This window comes from Acomys russatus, chromosome 7, assembly GCF_903995435.1.
Source record: "Acomys russatus chromosome 7, mAcoRus1.1, whole genome shotgun sequence".
Taxonomy (NCBI): domain Eukaryota; kingdom Metazoa; phylum Chordata; class Mammalia; order Rodentia; family Muridae; genus Acomys; species Acomys russatus.
Genome location: NC_067143.1, coordinates 67,801,682 through 67,821,421, shown reverse-complemented (window position 1 = coordinate 67,821,421; position 19,740 = coordinate 67,801,682). Strand labels below are relative to the sequence as shown.

The window sequence follows — 19,740 nt, the reverse complement described above, 5'->3', positions numbered from 1 at the left end:
GCCACAGCCCTCTCCACTATCCACAGATAGAGCAGCAACCCAGGACGCCCAGGGAGGTCCGCTTGCGTCCCCCCCACTTCCCCCCCAAAGCCCCACCCCCTTCGCCTACGTGAACGCCGGCCTCGCCCTGACGCCTAAGCTCCCGGAGCTCTGGCGCCTCTCGAGCAGGTCCCGCCTTCTGTCCTTCGCCCCTCCCCTCTCCGGGTTCAGCAGACGAAGACCCCGCCTCAACTCAAGTCCCGCCCGAACCCAGGCTCGGGGCGCTCAGGCCCCGCCCCTCCTGGGTGACCCCCCCCACCAGTCATAAGCCCCGCCCCAGCCGTATTCTGTGACCAATAGCCCCGCCCCTCACTCTGTGCCCCGCCCCTCTCTCCGGGCTCCGGAGTGCGCCGGCACCGCCCCTCGCTCCCAGCATGCCGTGCGGCAGCGGCGGCGCGGCGGGCGGAGCCGGGAGGCGGGGAAGCCGTGGCTGTGAGAGCGTGAGGAGGAGCCGCCGCCACCGCCTCCTCGCTGTCCTCGTCCTCCTGGGCCCCCCAGCGTCGCGGGCCGCGCGCTGCCCTGGAAGGGACGTCGCCTCGCCTGCCTCCGCCTCCCCCTCGCCGCGCCGCGCCGCTCCCGCCTCCTGCTCCTGCGTTGCGGACTCCGGCGGAACCCGGAACGGCCGTCCGCCTCCCCCGCCCTCCGCCGCCCCCTCCGCGGCTTCCTCCTCTTCCTCCTCCTCCTCAGCCCCGGGCCAGATCGCAGTGTCGGCAGCGGCCGGTTCAGGCGGCGACTCGCGCTTCTTCGGGCGGCGGCGCTTGGCCATGTCGTGTCGGGGAAGGTAATGAGCCGCAGAGCCCCGGGGTCTCGGCTGAGCAGCGGCGGCGGCGGCGGCGGCACCAAGTACCCGCGGAGCTGGAATGACTGGCAACCCAGGTGGGTGCCCGCGTCGAGCCTCTCCTGGAGCCCGCCGAGGCCTAGGCCCGCGGCACCGGGAGGCGCGGCCTAGCCCGCCGCCCCTGAAGCCGGGTGCGGCTTCCTGGGTGTCCTCCGGGCCTGGCCTGGCAGGCAAGCCGCGGGCAGCCGAGGCCTTGTGTGCCCGTCTCGCCCGCCTCGGCCGGAGGACGTTCCGCTGCGGTCCACCTCCGAGTTGAGATTTGAGGTCCGGGAACCCTCCCTCCCTGTTACCCATGAACTTCCTTGGCTCCTCCTCATCCAGCCCTCACGCAAAACGACCACCTTAAAACTCTTGTCCCTCTGAACTTCCACGTGTTAATTCCTGTATTTTAAACCCCCGAGCTTAATCCGAGGCCTTCCTCGGACTTTAGGCAGGACGTTGGTAGACCAAAAGATGAGATTGTGAGACTGTAAGTGGAACTGACCCATCTGGCACTGGGTTTTGTTTTTTTGTTTTCTCTTCGTGAACAGCAATTTACCTGGACTCATCGGAAGTGAATTTGGATTCTCCGGAGTAGAGAATTTTCCTTTCGCTTGGAGGAGCTGGGATCTGCTTGGATTTGAAAATAATAGGAGCGTTAATGCAAAACAAGTTGTTTCCAGCCAGGTCTTTCTGATTAAGGACTGGTTGTGTTTAAGCTAGGCTCTGGTCTCTCTCAAGTATTCAGAGACTACTTGAGCTTTAAAACAGGGACTAGAACTTCTAAGTGTATAAGCCTGTATTTCAGTGGAAGTTCATGCAGTCTCTGGAGCACACTTTTTAAGATATTTGGCCGTGTGAATGGGAAGCACACAGTTTTTAGGGGTTGGTATTGCTTTCTAGTAGATAGTCCTAATTTTAGAATGGTTTGGACGTGGTGGATTTTACGAGAGGTTAGAATATAACATTTTAAGAGTTGGTAGGGAAATTGACATGCTCTTTGGCTAATAGGGGTACATTTATTTTGTTTAGTGTGCATTCCTAAACATTGTGTCTGTTGAGAACTGATATTTGTGACTAAATGATTTCAAAGATGAGTGCCTGAGTCAGGAATTGAGATACGAAGTAGGCATAAAAAGTGTTTGCAAAGTCACAAGCATGCGTGCAGGCTTGTGCAGTGTGTTAAAACATGCTGCCATGCTTTACTGCTTTCACTTTTATTGAAATGTGTGAAATTTGATTTTAAGCAGCTAATATATTAGGTGATAAGTGAATTTGAATTTAACTTTTGATAGAGCTCTTACTTATTTAAAGATGTATTCTACAGCGGGGCATGGAGGTGCATGCTTTTAATTCCAGCACTTGGGAGGCAGAGGCAAGCCTGATCTGAGTTCCAGATCCTGTACACACACACACACACACACACACACACACACACACACACACAACGGGGGGGGGAATTTAATAATTCTTTAGAAGACTAAAATGCTTTCCCCAAATACAGCTTTTTTTTTTTTTTTTAAATGGCTTCTAGTTCTAAAGAAATAAATGGAAAAGTTACAGCCACAAGCTTGGTTCACCTGACTTCTTAGCTTGACAGATACTAAGCAGAATGCCTTATATAGTTAGGGCATATGTACATAGGTTGTTAATAAACGTTGCCCATGTTTCAGCTGCTTTTATTTCTTGGCTGAGTGAGAGTGTAGGGAAAGGATGAAAACTTTCTATGAGCTCTGATCGAATTCCTGGTTAGGGAGTACTATAAGATACATGCTTGGCTTCATAGAATAACAGTTTACCATGCTGAAATTCCTTGCCTTCTAGAGGAAGCAGGAATATACACATACCTTATAGTAAAACTTGGTTTATTTGTAAGGTGGCCACAATTGATTAGTGGGGAAAAAAACTCATGTTTTTAGGTCATAATTTTCATAGTAAAATTTGAGATCTTCTCTTCCCACTACTGAGAAAAATGACACTGTGGCTAATGACAGAATGGAGATTTTCTTCCAACATGGCCAAGTGGAAGATACTTACTTTTTCTAAACATTTCCAAGTGCAAAAGAGTGTATAGTTCATTATATATATATATATATATATATATATATACATATACATATTACATGTATATATATATGTGTGTGTGTGTGTGTATGTATATTAGTATTCTTTTTTCAAGACAGGTCTCTCTGTGTATCCTTGACTGTCCTGGAGTTGCTTTGTAGACCAGGCTGGCCTCTGCCTGCCTGCCTTTGCCTCCTAAGTGCTGGGACTAAAGGTGTGCACCACCACGCCCGGCTTCAAATATTTTTAAAAATTGGTTATTTGTGTGGTCATTTCTCTGCCACAGAGCAATGAGTGATGAGTGAGTGAAGGTAAGAGGCCCATTCATAAGAGTCTTTTTATTTTCTACCATGTAGATTCCACCAGTTTAACTCAGGTTGTTAGGCTTGGTAGCAAGTGCCTTTACTTGGAAAGCGCTCCCCCCCCCCCCCCCACACACACAGGGTTTCTCTGTGTATCCTTGGCTGTCCTGGACTCGCTTTGTAGACCAGGCTGGCCTCAAACTCACAGCGATCCACCTGCCTCTGCCTCCCAGGTGCTCAGATTAAAGGCGTGAGCCACCAGGCCCTTAAATCTTTAAAAATTACTTATTATATGTGTATTTATATGTGCCTGCAGTATATGTATGTATATCATGTGTAGGTGGGACCCAGGAGAAGTCAGATGAGGGGGTTAGATTCTCTGGACTGAAGTTAATGGTGGTTATGAGTCATTTGGGTGCTGGGAACCAAACTCTGGTCCTTTGCAAGATCAGCAAATGCTCTTAGCTGCTAAGTTCTCTCTTCAAGCCCTCTTTTTCTTTATTCTTTTGAGAAAAGGTCTTCCGTAGTTGAGGATGACCTTGAGCTCCTGATCTTGTTTCCAGTTCCTAGGTGCTGGCATTATAAGTGTGTTATTGCCAGGCCTTTTTTGGTTTATCAAGACAGGGTTTCTCTTTGTAGCCTTGGCTGTACTGGACTCACTGTGTAGGCTGTGCTGGCTTGGAATCCACAGAGATCCACCTGCCTCTGCCTCCCAAGTACAGGGATTAAAGGTGTGCGCCACCCGCCAGGTCTATTTTTATTTAAATAATTTTTATTAAAAACAATTATTTTCCTTTTCTGTACTTTTTTCCCCCTTCCTCTGATTTTTATGGAGGGGCATGTGAGGAGGGTTCAGGCAATTGAGAATGTAATTCTTGGGTTGGGAATGCATGAAGCAGCCCTGAATTTGATCCCCAGGCACATAACCAGGGTGTGGTAGTATATACCAGTAATTCCAGCAGTTAGATCAGAAATTGAAGATCATCTTCAGCTACGTAGTGAGTTCCAGGCCAGCCTGGGCTACACAAGACCCTGCCTCAAAACAATGGAAAAAAGGCAATACTTGTCAGCTTCTTTTTAGTATTAATTTGCCAGTTGTCCTGTCAGCCATAGTAGAAGGAATCCCTCACACATATCCACAGGAAGTGCCTCTGTTTGCTGAATAATAGACTACTGGGGTAAGGCAATAGAGGTAAGCTTACCAAGTCCACTAGAAATAGTTTTAACAGTGTTTACGGAGCACTGGCCTTGTAATCTTGGTGTCATTCTCTGGCACCCCCACCCCCACCCCTTCTCTCTGTGTAGCCCTGGCTGTCCTGGAACTCACTCTGTAGACCAGGTTGGCCTCAAACTTGGAGATCTGCCTGCTTTTGCCTCCTGTGTGCTGGGATTAAGGGCGTGCACCACCACTGCCTGGGGCTGTAGTCTTATTCACTGTACTCAACATTTGAGAATGCTTGGCCTAGGGCTCTGTGGGGCTGTGGTGTCACATACCTATTATCTCAGTACTTAGGAGGCAGAGGCAGGAGGATTGTACATTTTAGGCTGTATAGCTAGATTCTGTCTTGCAAAGAAAAATGAGTGGGGTTAGGTTACTTTTATTATTTAGTTGTAACCTGTGAACAACATCTCAGATGAAAAGTTGGGAAGAATTTGGGATTTTTCTGGATTTAATTTTTCCATACAGAAGAACAGGAATTGTAGCTTTTTACCATTTTTGTCTGAAAAGAGACCTATCATTTCTACTAGCCAAAGTATGCCGTCTTCTGAGTTTTGCCTAAATGGAAAATACCTACTTGTATCCAAAGATAGAGATCAGAATGCTTCAAAAGTTTTTTGAGCTAAGTGTAGTGGTGCGTTCCTTTATTCCTAACATTCCAGAAGCAGAAACAGGCGGGTCTCTGTGAGTTCATGGCCAGCCAAGGCTACATACTGTGACCTTGTCTCAAACAAACAAACAAAAATTTTTTGAGGGCCTAGAGAGATGGGTCAGTGAATAAAAAGCACTTAGCACTAGGCCTATGTTCTGAGTTTGATCTCCAGAAACTACATGGTGGAAGGAGAGAACCAACTTTTGTAGGTTACCTCCACATTCCTGTAGGTGACCTCCACATAGCATTGAGGCACACTTGCTCCTACACAGACACACGGACAAACACACACACACACACACACACTAAATAAATAAATAAATAATGTAAAAAAGTTTAAAATTTTTCTTGACATAGGATTTTATATAGCTCAGGCTGACTAAAGTTAAATGCGTGGTTAGTTATTGTATAGTTTAATATTCGTATTTGATAGAGGAGTTAAACATAGGTTAACTCATTTAAAAGAAGTAGGCTGGAGAAATGGCTCAGTGGTTAAGAATGCTTCTTCCTGTTCTTCCAGAGGGTCTAAATAAGATCAGTTCTCAGTACTCTGGGCAACTCACAACTTTGTAAACACACACACTCTACAATAAATATTCAAGAGAAAAAAGAATGCATTCAACAATCTGACTTCTATACTTGGGAGTCTTAAGAGTTTGTTTAATCCCAGCCTTCAGGAGGCAGAAGCAGGTGGATTGCTGTGAGTTCCAGGCCACCCACGAAAAACCAAAACCAAAAAAGATGATGATGATGATTATGTTATTTTCGAGACAGGGTTTCTCTGTGTGTCCTTGGCTGTCCTGGACTCACTTTGTAGACCAGGCTGGCCTTGAACTCACAGAGATTCCCCCTGCCTCTCCCTCCCTATAAAAGTCATGCGTGAAGTTTTATTGGTCCAGACTTTTTTTTTTTTTTTTTGAGGCATAGTTTTACTCTGTAGCCCAAGCTGCTCTTGAAGCTTCAGGTCTTCCTCCTCAACCTTGAGTGTCTGGGAATTGAACTCAGGATGGCGCTCTTTACCACTGAGCCATCTCCAGCCTAGCTGGTATTACTGGTGTGTGTCCCAGGGCTCTTCTATATCTAGGCTTCTAAATGAGTGAAACAGTATGAAACTAGTTACCATTTTTAGTAGGCTGTAGACAAATCAAAGTTCTCAGGAGTATAAAACTCCATGTGAAAGATCAAAAGATACAGTGTTGTAAAATTAAAGTTAGATGTTTATGTCTGGTATGAAAAGTTGGGTAGTTGAATAGTGGTGATGCATACTTTTTAATCCCAGCACACTCTGTGAGTTCCAGGACAACCAGGGCTACATAAGGAAATTTTGTCTCAAACAAACAAGAAAAAGTTAGGTTTTTAGTTTGGAGGTAAGGATCTCACTACAGTAGCCCAGGCTGATCTTTTATTTTGTTTTGTTTTGCATTTTTGTTTTTTGAGACAGGGTTTTGTTTCTCTGTGTAACAGCCCTGGAACTCTCTTTGTAGACCAGGCTGGCCCGGAAACTGACAGAGATCCACCTGCCTCTACCTCCCCAGTGCTGGGATTAAAGACGTCCACCACACAGCGTTTTTTTTTTGTTTTGTTTTGTTTTGTTTTGTTTTGTTTTGTTAAAGGTTTTTCTTTGTAACAGCTCTGGCTGACCTGGAACTCTTTGCAGACACTGCCTCCCTCAGTGTCGAGATTAAAAGCTAGTGCCACCGCTCCTAATGCTCCTTGCTCAAATCAATTTTTGGAGTGCTAGGATTACACAGGTGGGCAGGGTCTCTCTGTGTTGCCCTGGCTGGCCTGAAAAATCCCTGTATAGATTGTCTGCCTCCTGACTCTTGTTATAAAGAATGAAAATCCGATTTTTACCAATGAAGACTCAGGAGCCAGATGCTGGGGAGCAAACTTGCTAGCTCAAAGAGGCAGAGAAAGTGCACAGCTGACCTTCCTACTCAGCTCATGTCCCAGAGGAAAAATAAAAAAGCTCACTCCCTCAGCTGACAGCCCAGAAGGAAAAGCCAAACAACTAAAGCCAGAGCTTAGTAACTCAAAGCTCAAAAGCCTGTTTCTTCTTATCTATGTTGTCCTCAAGACGCTTCAACGTAAAGTCCTGTAATTCCTGTCAGCTGGGTTCTTGCCTATTGACTCAGGGTAAACTATTAAATCCTGTGTACAGAAAGCTCCTTGATTAAAGGTGTATTCTAGGGCTGCCTGAGCCACACTTTAATCATGTGTTTACAATAAACAAAAAAAGTTCTTGGATTAAAGGTGTGTGTTAGGGCTCAACCACACCAAACAAGGAACAGTATTTCACAGTCTGGAGTTCACAATGGGATCAAATTATCCTGCAACACCTGAGTGCTGGGATTAAAGGTGTGTGCCACCTCAACAGGCTTTTGAGGCCAGAGTTATTTGTTCTGCTTTTTGTGGTAAAGCTGGTGCCCATAGATGTATAATACCAGCCTCCCAAGTGTCAGGGAACAAAGCTCCAGGCCACCAAACTCCACTTATCACCATTCTACCAGTTCTGTATTACAAATTCCTAAGAGCATTGAGGTTTCTTTTCTTTTTCTTTTTCTTTTCTTTCTTTTTTTTTTTGGTTTGTTTTTGAGACAAGATTATTTTGTGTAATAGTCCTGGCTGTTCTGGAACTCTCTTTGTAGACCAGGTGGCCTTGAACTCACAGAGATCTGCTTGCCTGTGCCTCCCCAGTGCTGGGAGAGAGTTTTCAACTAATTGTATGAGTGATTTTTCTTTTTTCCTTTTTTTTTTATTTAAACACATTTTTAATTGAAAAATAAAATAATTCCTATTACATCTCATTTGCTATCCCATCCCATGCATCCTCCCATTCCTCCCTCCCTCCCACTTTTACCCCCTTCCCCTTCCCTATGACTGTGACTGAGGGGCACCTCCTCTCCCTGAATATGATGCTAGTGTATCAAGTCTCTTCTTGGTAGTCTGATATCCTTCCTCTGAGGGCCATCGGGCCTCCCCATCAAGGGGAAATGGCCAAATATGGGGCACCAGAGTTCGTGTGAAAGTCAGTCCCTAGTCTCAACTGTGGAGAATGTCCTGTCCCTTGGCTAGATCTGGATAGGGGTTTGATGATGACTGCACATATTGTCCTTGGTTGGTGCCTTAGATCGAGCAGAAGCCCTGGGCCCAGATCCACCCATCATAGTGTTCTTCTTGTAGGTTTCTAGGACCCTCTGGATCCATCTATTTCCCTGTCTCCTATATTTTTCTCACCTAGAGTCCCAATAGGATGTTCTCACCTCTATCCCACTTTCCTGGTAAGTGAAGACTTTCATGAGACCTACCCCTTGGGCTAGTGTCCAGTTATAAGTGAGTATATACCATTTGAGTCTTTCTGCTTCTGGGTTAGCTCACTGTATGAGTGGTTTTTCAATGGAAGTTAATATTTCTGTTATCAAATAAAACCTTTATAAAAACATTTGGCAAGTATATCTTTACCCTTCTTAATTCCTTAAAAAAAATTCGTGTGTGTGTGTGTGTGTGTGTGTGTGTGAGAGAGAGAGAGAGAGAGAGAGAGACACACACACACACAGAGAGAGAGAGAGAGAGAGAGAGAGAGAGAGAGAGAGAGAGAGAGAGAGAGGCACGCAGGCAGGCAGACACAGAGACAGAGACCAACCCACCTCACGGTGTTCATGTGAAGGTCAAAGGACAACTTGGTGGCATGTGTTTGGGTTCTGGGGTAGAACTCCAGGCATCAGGATTGTTGACGACAGCAAGTTACTGAGCGTCTTGTTGGTCCTTCATTCCTTTTTAAATTGGAGTGTGACTGAACATCAGTATTTAAACTTTTAAAATTAATTTTAAAATTGTTATTTAAAGAATGTGTGTGGTGTTTTGCATGTCTGTGAAACATGTGCATGCAAGGTCTTCAGAGGCCAGAAGAGGCATTGGATCCCATGGGACTGGAATTCAGATGGTCTGTAGGTGCTAAAAATTGATCCTGAATCCTCTGCAAGTTATACTTCACTGCTGAACCATCTCTCCAACCCCTATTTTAAATTTTAAGAGACTATGATATAGTTTTTAACTGTGTGAAATATCCTCACCAGTAAATATTTAGGGATATTTTTGACTTGCATACTGACAGACTGTATGGCCTTATCTATGTGTGTTTGATCATGGAAAGTACTGAACTGTTCTTTTGCCTTTTTTTTTTTTTTTTTTTTTTTTTTTTTTTAATATTTATTATGTATACATTGTTTTGCCTGCATGTACCCCTGCAGGCCAGAAGAGGGCACCAGATCTCACTATAGGTGGTTGTGAGCCACCATGTGGTTGCTGGGAATTGAACTCAGGACCTCGGGAAGAGCAAGTGGCGCCCTTAACCTCTGAGCCATCTCTCCAGCCCTGTTCTTTTGCTTTTTAAAGATTTTCTTTTTTTAGTGCATATGAGTGTTTTACAGAAGACGGCAGCAGATCTCATTATAGATCGATGGTTGTGAGCCACCATGTGGTTGCTGAGAATTTAACTCAGAACCTCTGGAGGAGAAGTCAGTGGTCTTAACCACTGAACCATCTCTCTAGCCCCTGAACCGTTCTTTAAGTAAGAAAAAAAATGATAAAGCATATTGAGTGTTAGAGTGTTGGTGTACTTATTTCTGTATTTCATTAGTGGTGTTTCAGATTTGGGGACAGAGAGGAGGGAAGGATATACAACTGAGCAGAAGTCAGTGGGGTGATGAAGTGGGTCTATACACTTTTCTTGGTAAGCTTGGAGAAAATATGAAACCAAACAGAAAGGCTACTGTGAAGTGCAAGCTGTCCCTGATCAATACTCTCAGTTTATTTAGAAGCAGGAAGCTTGTGAAGATCAGCAAATGGTGAGGGAGAAGCTGAAGAGCTGCACTGGAACCGCATTGTTGGCTTTGGTTGTAGTTGAAGTGTACTTGGAATGGTTTGAGGATCTATTGAAGCTTGCCAGCAGCAAACTGCCTTCATTTAAGAAGATTCAATCTGTAGGTTCACGAAGGGTGTGTATCTGTAAGCACAGTTGGGAAGGTCTAGACAAGAGGCTACTGAGGGCCTATGTAAATCATGTATTCTGTATCTGTTGATAGCGCATGACTGAAGCTCAGAAAAAACTGTTCAAATATGAAGGAACTTGGGCTAGCAGAGACCCTTCATTTGTTGTCTAGTGTGACCACTAGGTGACCACTCAGGGGAGCCTTTCTGCTTGCCCACACTTAGGTCACCTTAGTAAACATGATGTGTATCACCTATAAAACAGATGTGACCTTCGTGTCTTTTTAGGAACACTGAATTCTCACAGCACTAGGTTTTCCTGCCTTTCCTATCCTAATTATCAGAAACAGATCTGAGGAGTTCCTGTTACTGAACTGCCCTTGATGGTGTCACACAAACTGTATGTTTTAGTTCTTTTCATATTGTCATTATTTTGGTTATCTGAAATTGGCAATTTTTTTAAGAGCTTGTTTTTTGGTTTTTCGAGGCAGGGTTTCTCTGTGTAGCCTTGGCTGTCCTGGACTCACTTTGTAGACCAGGCTGGCCTCGAACTCACAGCGATCCGCCTGCCTCTGCCTCCTGAGTGCTGGGATTAAAGGCGTGTGCCACCACGCCCAGCTCAAGAGCTTGTATTTTTAAAACTACAAAATAAAATAGACTTTACAGTGTATATAGACCTAAAAGCAGAATTTATTAAAAATTTGTAGTTTCTTACACAAAATATCCCAGCTCACTATATTTTTTTCTGTTTTGTGTTTAGATTGTAACCAGCTCTTAGAGCATTGCTTACTCAAAACTGTTTGGCTTTAGAAAGTTAGTTCTAGTTGGGCGGTGGTGGCACATGCCTTTCATCCCAGCACTAAGGAGGCAGAGGCAGGTGGATTGCTGTGAGTTCGAGGCCAGCCTGGTCTACAAAGACAGCCAAGGCTACACAGAAACCCTATCTCAAAAAAGGGGGGAAAAAGTTCTGTTCCCTCTTCTGTTTATTGAATGAACTTCATTATGGTTCATTCTTAAGCTAGTGATTATTATTATTATTATTATTATTATTATTATTATTATTAATTTTTTTTTTGATGGATGCCTATATCTCTGTAACCACCATTCTCAACTGGAGGCAGACTTTTCAGTTGGATTCCCCTACCTCCCCACTTCTACCCTCAGCACCAGCAGCAACATATGGTGAGAGCATGCATTGACTTTAAAAAAAATATTTATTTTATGTGCATTGGTGTTTTGTCTGCATGTATGTCTCTGTGAGGCTGTCAAGAGCTTAGAGTTAGAGACAGTTGTGAGCTGCCATGTGGGTGCTGGGAATTGAACCCAGGTCTTCTGGAAAAGCGTCAGTTACTTTTATTTTTATGTACATTACTGTTTTGACTGCATGTATGTCTGTGTGAAGGTGTCAGATCTTGGAGTTACAGACAGTTGTGAGCTGCCATGTGGGTGCTGGGAATTGAACCCGGGTTCTCTGGAGGAGCAGTCAGTGCTCTTAACTGCTGAGCCATTTTTCCAATCCCCCAAATCGACTTTTTAAAATAACATTTTTAATTGCACGTACACACACAGGTGCCTCACCTCATTTGTGTCAGTCAGAGATGGTCAGATGTGGTATTAAGTGCCTTTACCCAATGAGCTATCTTGCTGGCTGTACGTTAGTGCAGTGGTTCTTAATCTGTGGGTCACAACCCCTTTGGGGTTGAACAGCTCTTTCCCAGGGGTCATATCAGATATACTGCATATCCAGTGTTTACGTTACACTTCTTACGTGACCGCAGCTATAAATTTTATGGTTGGGGTCCTCTCAACAGGAGGAACTGTATTAAAGGGTCACAGCATTAAGAAAGTTGAGAAATCCTGGGTTAGAGCATCTCTGTATGCCTTGTGCACCTATTGCAATGTCAGTGTGCACTGGTGAGGGAACCATGGCAGAAAAGAAGAAAAACCCCACTGTGCACTGTCAGTGTGTATTTGGTGTTTTTTCATGTTCACTTTGGTCATGGGTCATAGATTGGTAAAGGCAGGACTTGGAGTTGACAAGTTTGTTCCTGTTTTTACAAAGCTCCTCAGTTCATAAGCCTTAGGAAGCGTTTGGAGGGGACTTATTTCTCTTATAGAAGACCAGTTAGCCTGAGGCAGCAAATTATACAGCCGATAGAGCAGCTGCAAGGGATTATTGATCACATGGTCTGTGGTAGCCAGGTCTTTAATAGAAGGAAGAATATGGTACTTAAGATTGATAGGTTTTTATTAATCTTCAAAAACACCTTGCTCATACTTTGAAATTCTTTTACACGCTGGCTTTTTACCCCATGTCTACTATAATTTATACACACTGCTTAAACAGCCCATTCACTAAAATACTAACTACTGGATTGAGATTGCTGATGTTCTGGGGCAATGACAATTCTGCCCTTAATTGGAGGAATGAAACTGATTTTCTGGAGCCAACAGTTTCTGAAACAGTACTTTGCTGAATTCATTTTGATGTCCATAACCTTTCAAAAAATGAAATTGGATTCTTGGAAGGTAGTACTAATATTTATGTTGTTATTCATCATATGGCTAGGACCTTGCCTCTTTTCTGACTAGATCGTTGGTATCACAAAATTAATATTTAGTTGAAAAGAAAGATTTGTTTTTAATAATTCAGCACGCCATAGCTTATACTGCCCACCTGTTTAGCCATTTTACAAGAAAAAGCAGAGCTATAGCACTGGCTTAATGTGACTACAGTCCCAATGAACAAGTTGCTGACCCCCTTAGAAATAGTCCATAGGAAGAGCTGGAGCTGAAAGCTCCATGTGGCCAAAGCACTCAGAAAAACTTGAACCAGTAACAGGCAGCTGCCATCAAAACCAACAATAAACAGTTACAACCCTCTGGCATAACAGCAACCTTCCTGTTGTCAATATCTGAGAAATTTCTGATAGTCCATGAGGCACCTTATTTAAAATAAATAACTTCTATAATAATTACATAGTAAGTTTTTAATAGTCTATTTCCTATTTTGATAACTGAATAGTCGCACTAAATTCTCATTAATGAACCACTGATGGGCAATGCAAAATTAAAAATTTAAGCAGCACCAGACTGGGTGGTTAAACAGTAAGTTTAAGGACAGCCTGAGCTACACAGTAACTTTCTGTCTTAAAAAGTGCAAAAATAAATGCTCTGTAAAAGATGCTAATTTTTAAGTGAGACAAAAGAAGAAAAAAATGTGGTGCCACAAAATCATTTTCACATTAAAACAGTTAAATGTGTAATTTGGACATGTCACTTTAGGATGAGATGAAGCATGTTCAGGATGGCACAGCTGAAGATTTGGGACATGTACACTTCAAAAAAAGAAAGAAGGAAAAAAAAAAAAGACCCTCTTGGGCTGGAGAGATGGCTCATCTGTGAAGAGTGCTTGCTGTTCTTCCAAAGAAGGTTCAAGTTCTAGTACCCACATTGTAGCTTGCAACTATCCTTAACTCCAGTGTCAGGGGATCTGACACCTTCTGACATTCTCAGGGACCAGGCATGCACATGATACACAGAGACATGAAAGCAACACTATACATATAAAATACATAACTCCAAAAATGAGGAGGTATGGAGGAAAGGAAGTCTTATCAAATTAAGAGTGACCATGACAGACAAGTATACCACAAGTTAGAGGCACCTACCTTTCTAAGCAACTACCTGATACACTTTAACTTGCAACATGTTTAAACGTTAGGACAAAGAAGAAAAGGCATTTATTATGATTAGAAGCCATACCAGTGGCTCTCTACAAAGGAAGATTGCCAGAAATATCTAAGGTAGTTTTAGTTTATGCATAAAAATACACCTTGGAGAAGCATCTAGAACACCTTGATTTTCTAACTTTGCCAATAAAAATAATACAAAGACAGTAAGTGAATTTTTAAATAGAATGATCCAACCTCTCTAGTAACACCCACAGGACACAACTCCTTAAATATTCTTGAGTAGTAAATTGTTTTCTGGCCACTGCAAAAAAAAAAAAAAAAAAAAAAACAAGTAATGGGGGCTGGTAAGGATGCCTGATGTCAAGACTGATGGTGAACTAGGGCTGGAGAGATGGCTCAGCAAATAAGAGCACTGGCAGCTCTTCAGAGGACTTGGCTTCAATTTCCAGCACCACCATCACCACCACCCTGCAAGGTAGCTCATACCATTTATAACTCCAGTTGCAGGGGATTCACGCCTCTTTTTGCTTCTGAGAACACCAGATATGGTACACACATGCAGGCAAAATACCCATACACAAAAAATAATTAAAAAAAAAAAAAAAAAAAAAAAGACTGATGAATTTCAACCGCCTCCTCCCAAGACAGTTGGTGAAAGGAAACACACAGCTCCCACTAATCCTCGTACACATGCAAAACACACAAGCAAAACAAGCACTTTCCCCCAAGACAGGGTTTCTCTGTGTACCTTGGCTGTTCTGGACTCCTTTTGTAGACCAGGCTGGCCTTGAACTCAGAGATCCACCTGCCTCTGCCTCCCTAGTGCTGGGATTAAAGGCGTCAACACCACACCCGGCAAAACAAACACTTTTAAAACTTTTTTTTTTTAAATAAAAAAAAAAAGGTCTAACTTAAATCTCAGAAGGCATATGTTATAAATCAATTATGATGGAAACGACATAAAATAATGACACTATTCTACCACAGGAATATTCATTAACTGAAGAGGGTTTGCACAGAACTTACTAAAACCCAAGAAGCAGCACCAATCCGAGCCAGGAATGGGGGACTAGCTGTACTCAGCAGGCAGCAGAAATACTGACATGCTTAAACTTAAGGAAGCTAGAAAATAAACTATCTAGTAAGCCATTTCAAACCTACAAAATCTACAAACTTCATTTTTGTTGTATTTTATACTAAACACATTTCGTCCCATTTAGTTTAAAATAAGTAACTTTTAAAATTTCCCTTTACAACAAGAAGAAAAATCTCTAAAAAATCTCCTTACAATAGGCTATTTGCTAACTTGAATACATCTATACAGCTTAAATTCTAGCAAAATATGCCTACTAGTACATACACAGCCTTCCAATGATATGCTATTTCAATCAAGCTTATCACTATTTAGAAGACATAACTCCTCCTTCTTTACTAAAAACAGTGGACACAAACGCAAGCACTAGACTAAGGGAGGAAAGATTCAACAACGTTCTCAAAAAGAATTAGTTTCTAACCATATGATGAAAGTTAAGCAAACTATAAACTATCTATAAACCTACCCAGTATCAATTTACTCCATGCCCCTGCCCTCCAATGTATCCAAACTTACAAAAATTAGAATATTTTCCATGGCTTATCATTTCAACTAGTAACCACTTCTTTGTTTTCTTTATTGTTTTGAGACAGGTTCTCACTACGTAACCCTTGCTGGGCTAGCACTCCCTAGGTAGAGCAGGCTGGCCTTGAAATCATAGATGGAGCATCCCTGTGCCTGAGTATTGGAACTAAAGGCATGTGCTACCATACTCAGCACTTGGGAGCAAGCTCTTCAAGAGTGAATGATAAGACATGAAGGGAAAGCAGACAAGTCCAAATCTATGCTGAAATTCCTTATTTGCCATTATGAAACTGGTTTCTGGCTTCAAGGACTCAGACTAGAAAAACTACTACAGTGCAACCTCCCCCACCCCACCGTATTTTATAACTATGTAAGCAATACTATAAATGCCACATGTCATTACTTAGAAGAAATTTAGGTTTTAACATCATGCATCCTTTAAAAGACAATGAAAATGTATCAAATATTTATAGCTGTATCATACACACACACACACCCTACCTTTCTAAAAGCAGGAATAGTGCGATTTTTGTGTCAACAGCTTACAATGAAATAAAGATAACACGCATTATAGTAACTATTAAATACCGTTTTGTTTTGTTTTTAAGAAAACTTGGGTTTAGGACTGACAAGATGTCTCAACAGGTAAAGGCACTCACCATGTAAACCTGATGACCTGAGTTTTATCCCAAGACCCCCGTAAAAAGGAGAAGGGAAGAATCAATTCCACAAAATTATAGTCTCTTGACTTCATGCACATGACAAATGAAGTTTTTTAAATAAAAACTTGTTTTTACAGCCAATGAGATGATTACTACACATACCTTATTATTAACCCTAAGTGCATTTATAACTTTAGTATTTCCAAAATAGAACACAATACTGTACACTATAATGCTGCAATTATTCCAAACGATGACATACTCATTTTTAGTAATCTGTGGCTCCTTTTAAACCTGGCTTCTGAATAAGCACTCTGTCTCAAGCACCATGGGCCTGCTTCCACTAAGCACCTACTCCATTTTCATTTCTCCTCAGGTGCTCTAAGAACAGTAAAGGTATGCAAGAAGTGCAACTGATCTTTTTACAACAAATTCTAGATTGCTTTCTTTTCAACTAAATATTAATTTTGTGATACCAACGATCTAGTCAGAAAAGAGGCAAGGTCCTAGCCATATGATGAATAACAACATAAATATTAGTACTACCTTCCAAGAATCCAATTTCATTTTTTGAAAGGTTATGGACATCAAAATGAATTCAGCAAAGTACTGTTTCAGAAACTGTTGGCTCCAGAAAATCAGTTTCATTCCTCCAATTAAGGGCAGAATTGTCATTGCCCCAGAACATCAGCAATCTCAATCCAGTAGTTAGTATTTTAGTGAATGGGCTGTTTAAGCAGTGTGTATAAATTATAGTAGACATGGGGTAAAAAGCCAGCGTGTAAAAGAATTTCAAAGTATGAGCAAGGTGTTTTTGAAGATTAATAAAAACCTATCAATCTTAAGTACCATATTCTTCCTTCTATTAAAGACCTGGCTGCCACAGACCATGTGATCAATAATCCCTTGCAGCTGCTTTAATCTCAGCACTCAGAAGGCCGACACAGGTGTAGCTCTGTGTTCGAGGCCAGCTTGGTCTACATAGTGAGTTCCAGGACAGCATGGGCTGCTGAGAGACCCAGTCTTTAGAAAAAAACCTCGCGTGGTGGCGGCGCGTATCTTTAATCACAGCACCCAGGAGGCAGAGACAGGTTGATCTCTGTGAGTTCCAGGCCAGCCTGATCTACAGAATAAGTCAAGGACAGCTAAGGCTACATAGAGAAGTCTTGTCTGGAAAAACCAGCATGGGCGTGGGTGAGAAAAACCAACCAAACAAAACAGAGAGGGAGAGAGGAAGGAGGAGGGGTGGAGAGGAGATAGAGGAAAGAGAGAGAGAGAAAAAAAAATACAGTGAAGAGTACAGTGAAAGGCAGCTCTTACCTGGTGGAAATAGTTGGGTTGGGTGAAGGCTTCAGTGGAGATAGATTAAGATGGCGTTTTAAGGGAGCTGGCTGTCAAGAATCTGGACAGTTAGATTGAGATGGGATGTGCAAGAAAGGGTCTCATGTGGCACAGTCTGGTCTTCTAGGTCCTTTGTAGGTGAAGCTGTCCTTCAATTCTCATCCTCTTTTAAAAATATATTTATCAATTTACTCATATCTCAATTGTTATCCCATCCCCTGTATCCTCCCATTCCTCCCTCCCTCCCATTTTCCCCTTACTCCCCTCCCCTATGACTGTGACTGAGGGAGACCTCCTCCCCCTGTATATGCTCATAGGGTATCAAGTCTCTTCTTGGTAGCCTGCTTATTCTTTCTCTGAATGCCACCAGGCCTCCCCATCAGGGGATAGTCAAATATAGGGCACCAGAGTTCGTGTGAAAGTCAGTCCCCATTCTCCACTCAATTGTGGAGAATGTCCTGTCCGCTGCCTAGATCTGGGTAGGGGTTTGAAGTTTACTGCACGTATTGTCCTTGGCTGGTGCCATAGTTTGAGTAGGACCCTCTGGATCCTTCTATTTCCCCATTCTCTCATACTTCTCTCACCTAGAGTCCCAATAGGATGTCCTCAATTTTCATCCTCTTGCCTTCACCTCCTAAGACTCAGGATTCCATGTGTGGTCCTGATTAGGTGGAACCCCCACAGGGTTTCTCTGTGTAGCTGTGGCTGTCCTAGACTGGCTTTGTAGACCAGGCTGGCCTTGAAGGCACAACGGTCCACCTGCCTCTGCCTCCCGAGTGCTGGGATTAAAGGTGTGTGCCACCATGCCCAGCCCTGACTATGTTTTTAGAAGGAAAGGAGTTCACTCATTTGTACAGGAGTGTTGTGTTGTTCAAGTGCTCTCACAGGTGGTGTGGTGACAGTGGGAAGGTAAAGGTGTTTGGGAGACAGGGGAAACTTATGGTCTAGTTGAATTCTCTGTGGAGGAGCTTTCCTTGTTGTCTAATGAAGATGAGGAAAGGCTATATATGCATACACAGATGAGTTTGGATTAATGGGGAGAAAATTTGTAGTCATTAGTAAAGGCCTGTGACCTTTAGGTCAGTTAGGGGACCTTAGTTACCCCACCCATATAATGCAATGAATAGGGTTGTGGTGAAGATGAAATGAGATGGTAGATGTTACCTTACTTGCTGCAGTGATAAAAATATTAGACAAGCCGCTCAAGGGAAGGAGGATTTATTTTGGCCAGTGTTTTCAGAATGTCTTAGTCCATCATAGCAGGGTAGGCATAGTGGCCATAGTAGAGCGTGTGACAGGAAGGATGTAATACAATCCTAAGGACCTGCCTTCAGTGACCTGTTGATCATAGCGAGGTCCCACTTTCTAAAAGAGTTGTGGTTCTCCACCTTCCTAATGCTGCAGTCCTTTAATACAGTTCTTCATGTTGTGGTGACCCCCTAACCATAAATTATGTTTGTTGCTACCTCACAGGTAATTTTTCTACTGTTATGAGTTATAATGTCACAACCCTGTCTGTGTGTCCTAATGGCATTAGTTCACCCTTGTGAAAGAACGTTTGACTCTCAAAAGTGTTGAGATTCACGGGGTGAGAACTGCTGTTTAAAGGCCCTATAATCTCCCACAATAGGGCTACCAGCCAGGACAAAGCATTTTAAACATGATCATATGAGGCATTTCAGATTGGAGCTTTTGATTAGGATTGCTACTCTTCGTAGGAGCTTATGGTGCTAGTTTGAGTGAATGTGCAGTCTTTAAACCTGTGCAGCATTGAAGATCTTGTTATAGATTACAGCAAAGGAATGTGGACCAGTGGGAGGGGGGTGCTCACTAGCCTGGTCTCTGAAGACAGTTATGCACATGAAGCAAAGGTTTATAGCCTAAAATAATTTCCTCTTAGTGATTTGCCTTTGTTTATACCTTCTGTTTAATCAGGTTAGAGGTCAACTAACAGGATATTTGAAGTGCTTCGGAATTCACACTACATTTGGTAAAGATGGTATTAAAATTATACTTTACCATGAAATTGTTTTAACTACTTTTTCTTTTTTGTTTTTCAAGAAAGAATTTCTCTGTGTAGCTGTGACCGTCCTGGATTTGCTTTGTAGACCAGGCTGGCCTCAAATTCACAGAGATCTGCCTGCCTCTGCCTCCCCTAGTGCTGGGATTAAAGGTGTGCCTAGCTATGAACACAGTTTTTAAAAGAATTTTGTAAATTTTTGAGTGAGAATATATTCAGTAGTTTAAAAAAAAAAATTTATTAATTAATGTATGAATGTGCGTGTACACTTGCCTGCCAGAAGAGGGCATTATACACATGATAGATGGTTGTGAGCCACATG

The 19,740-nt window shown here is 42.8% G+C and overlaps 1 protein-coding gene across 2 annotated transcripts in view; it reads left to right on the top strand.

Moving 5' to 3' along the window:
• The first annotated feature begins 471 nt into the window (after nucleotides 1–471).
• Smg1 (SMG1 nonsense mediated mRNA decay associated PI3K related kinase) overlaps nucleotides 472–19,740 on the top strand; it is a 102,763-nt gene continuing 83,494 nt past the window's right edge. Inside the window, exon 1 of one of the 2 annotated variants that reach the window (XM_051149280.1) lies at nucleotides 472–915. In XM_051149280.1, coding sequence (XP_051005237.1) covers nucleotides 824–915 — 92 coding nt within the window. In that variant the 5' untranslated portion in view covers nucleotides 472–823. The remainder of the gene's footprint in view (nucleotides 916–19,740) is intronic. The other variant, XM_051149281.1, reaches the window with a different exon arrangement.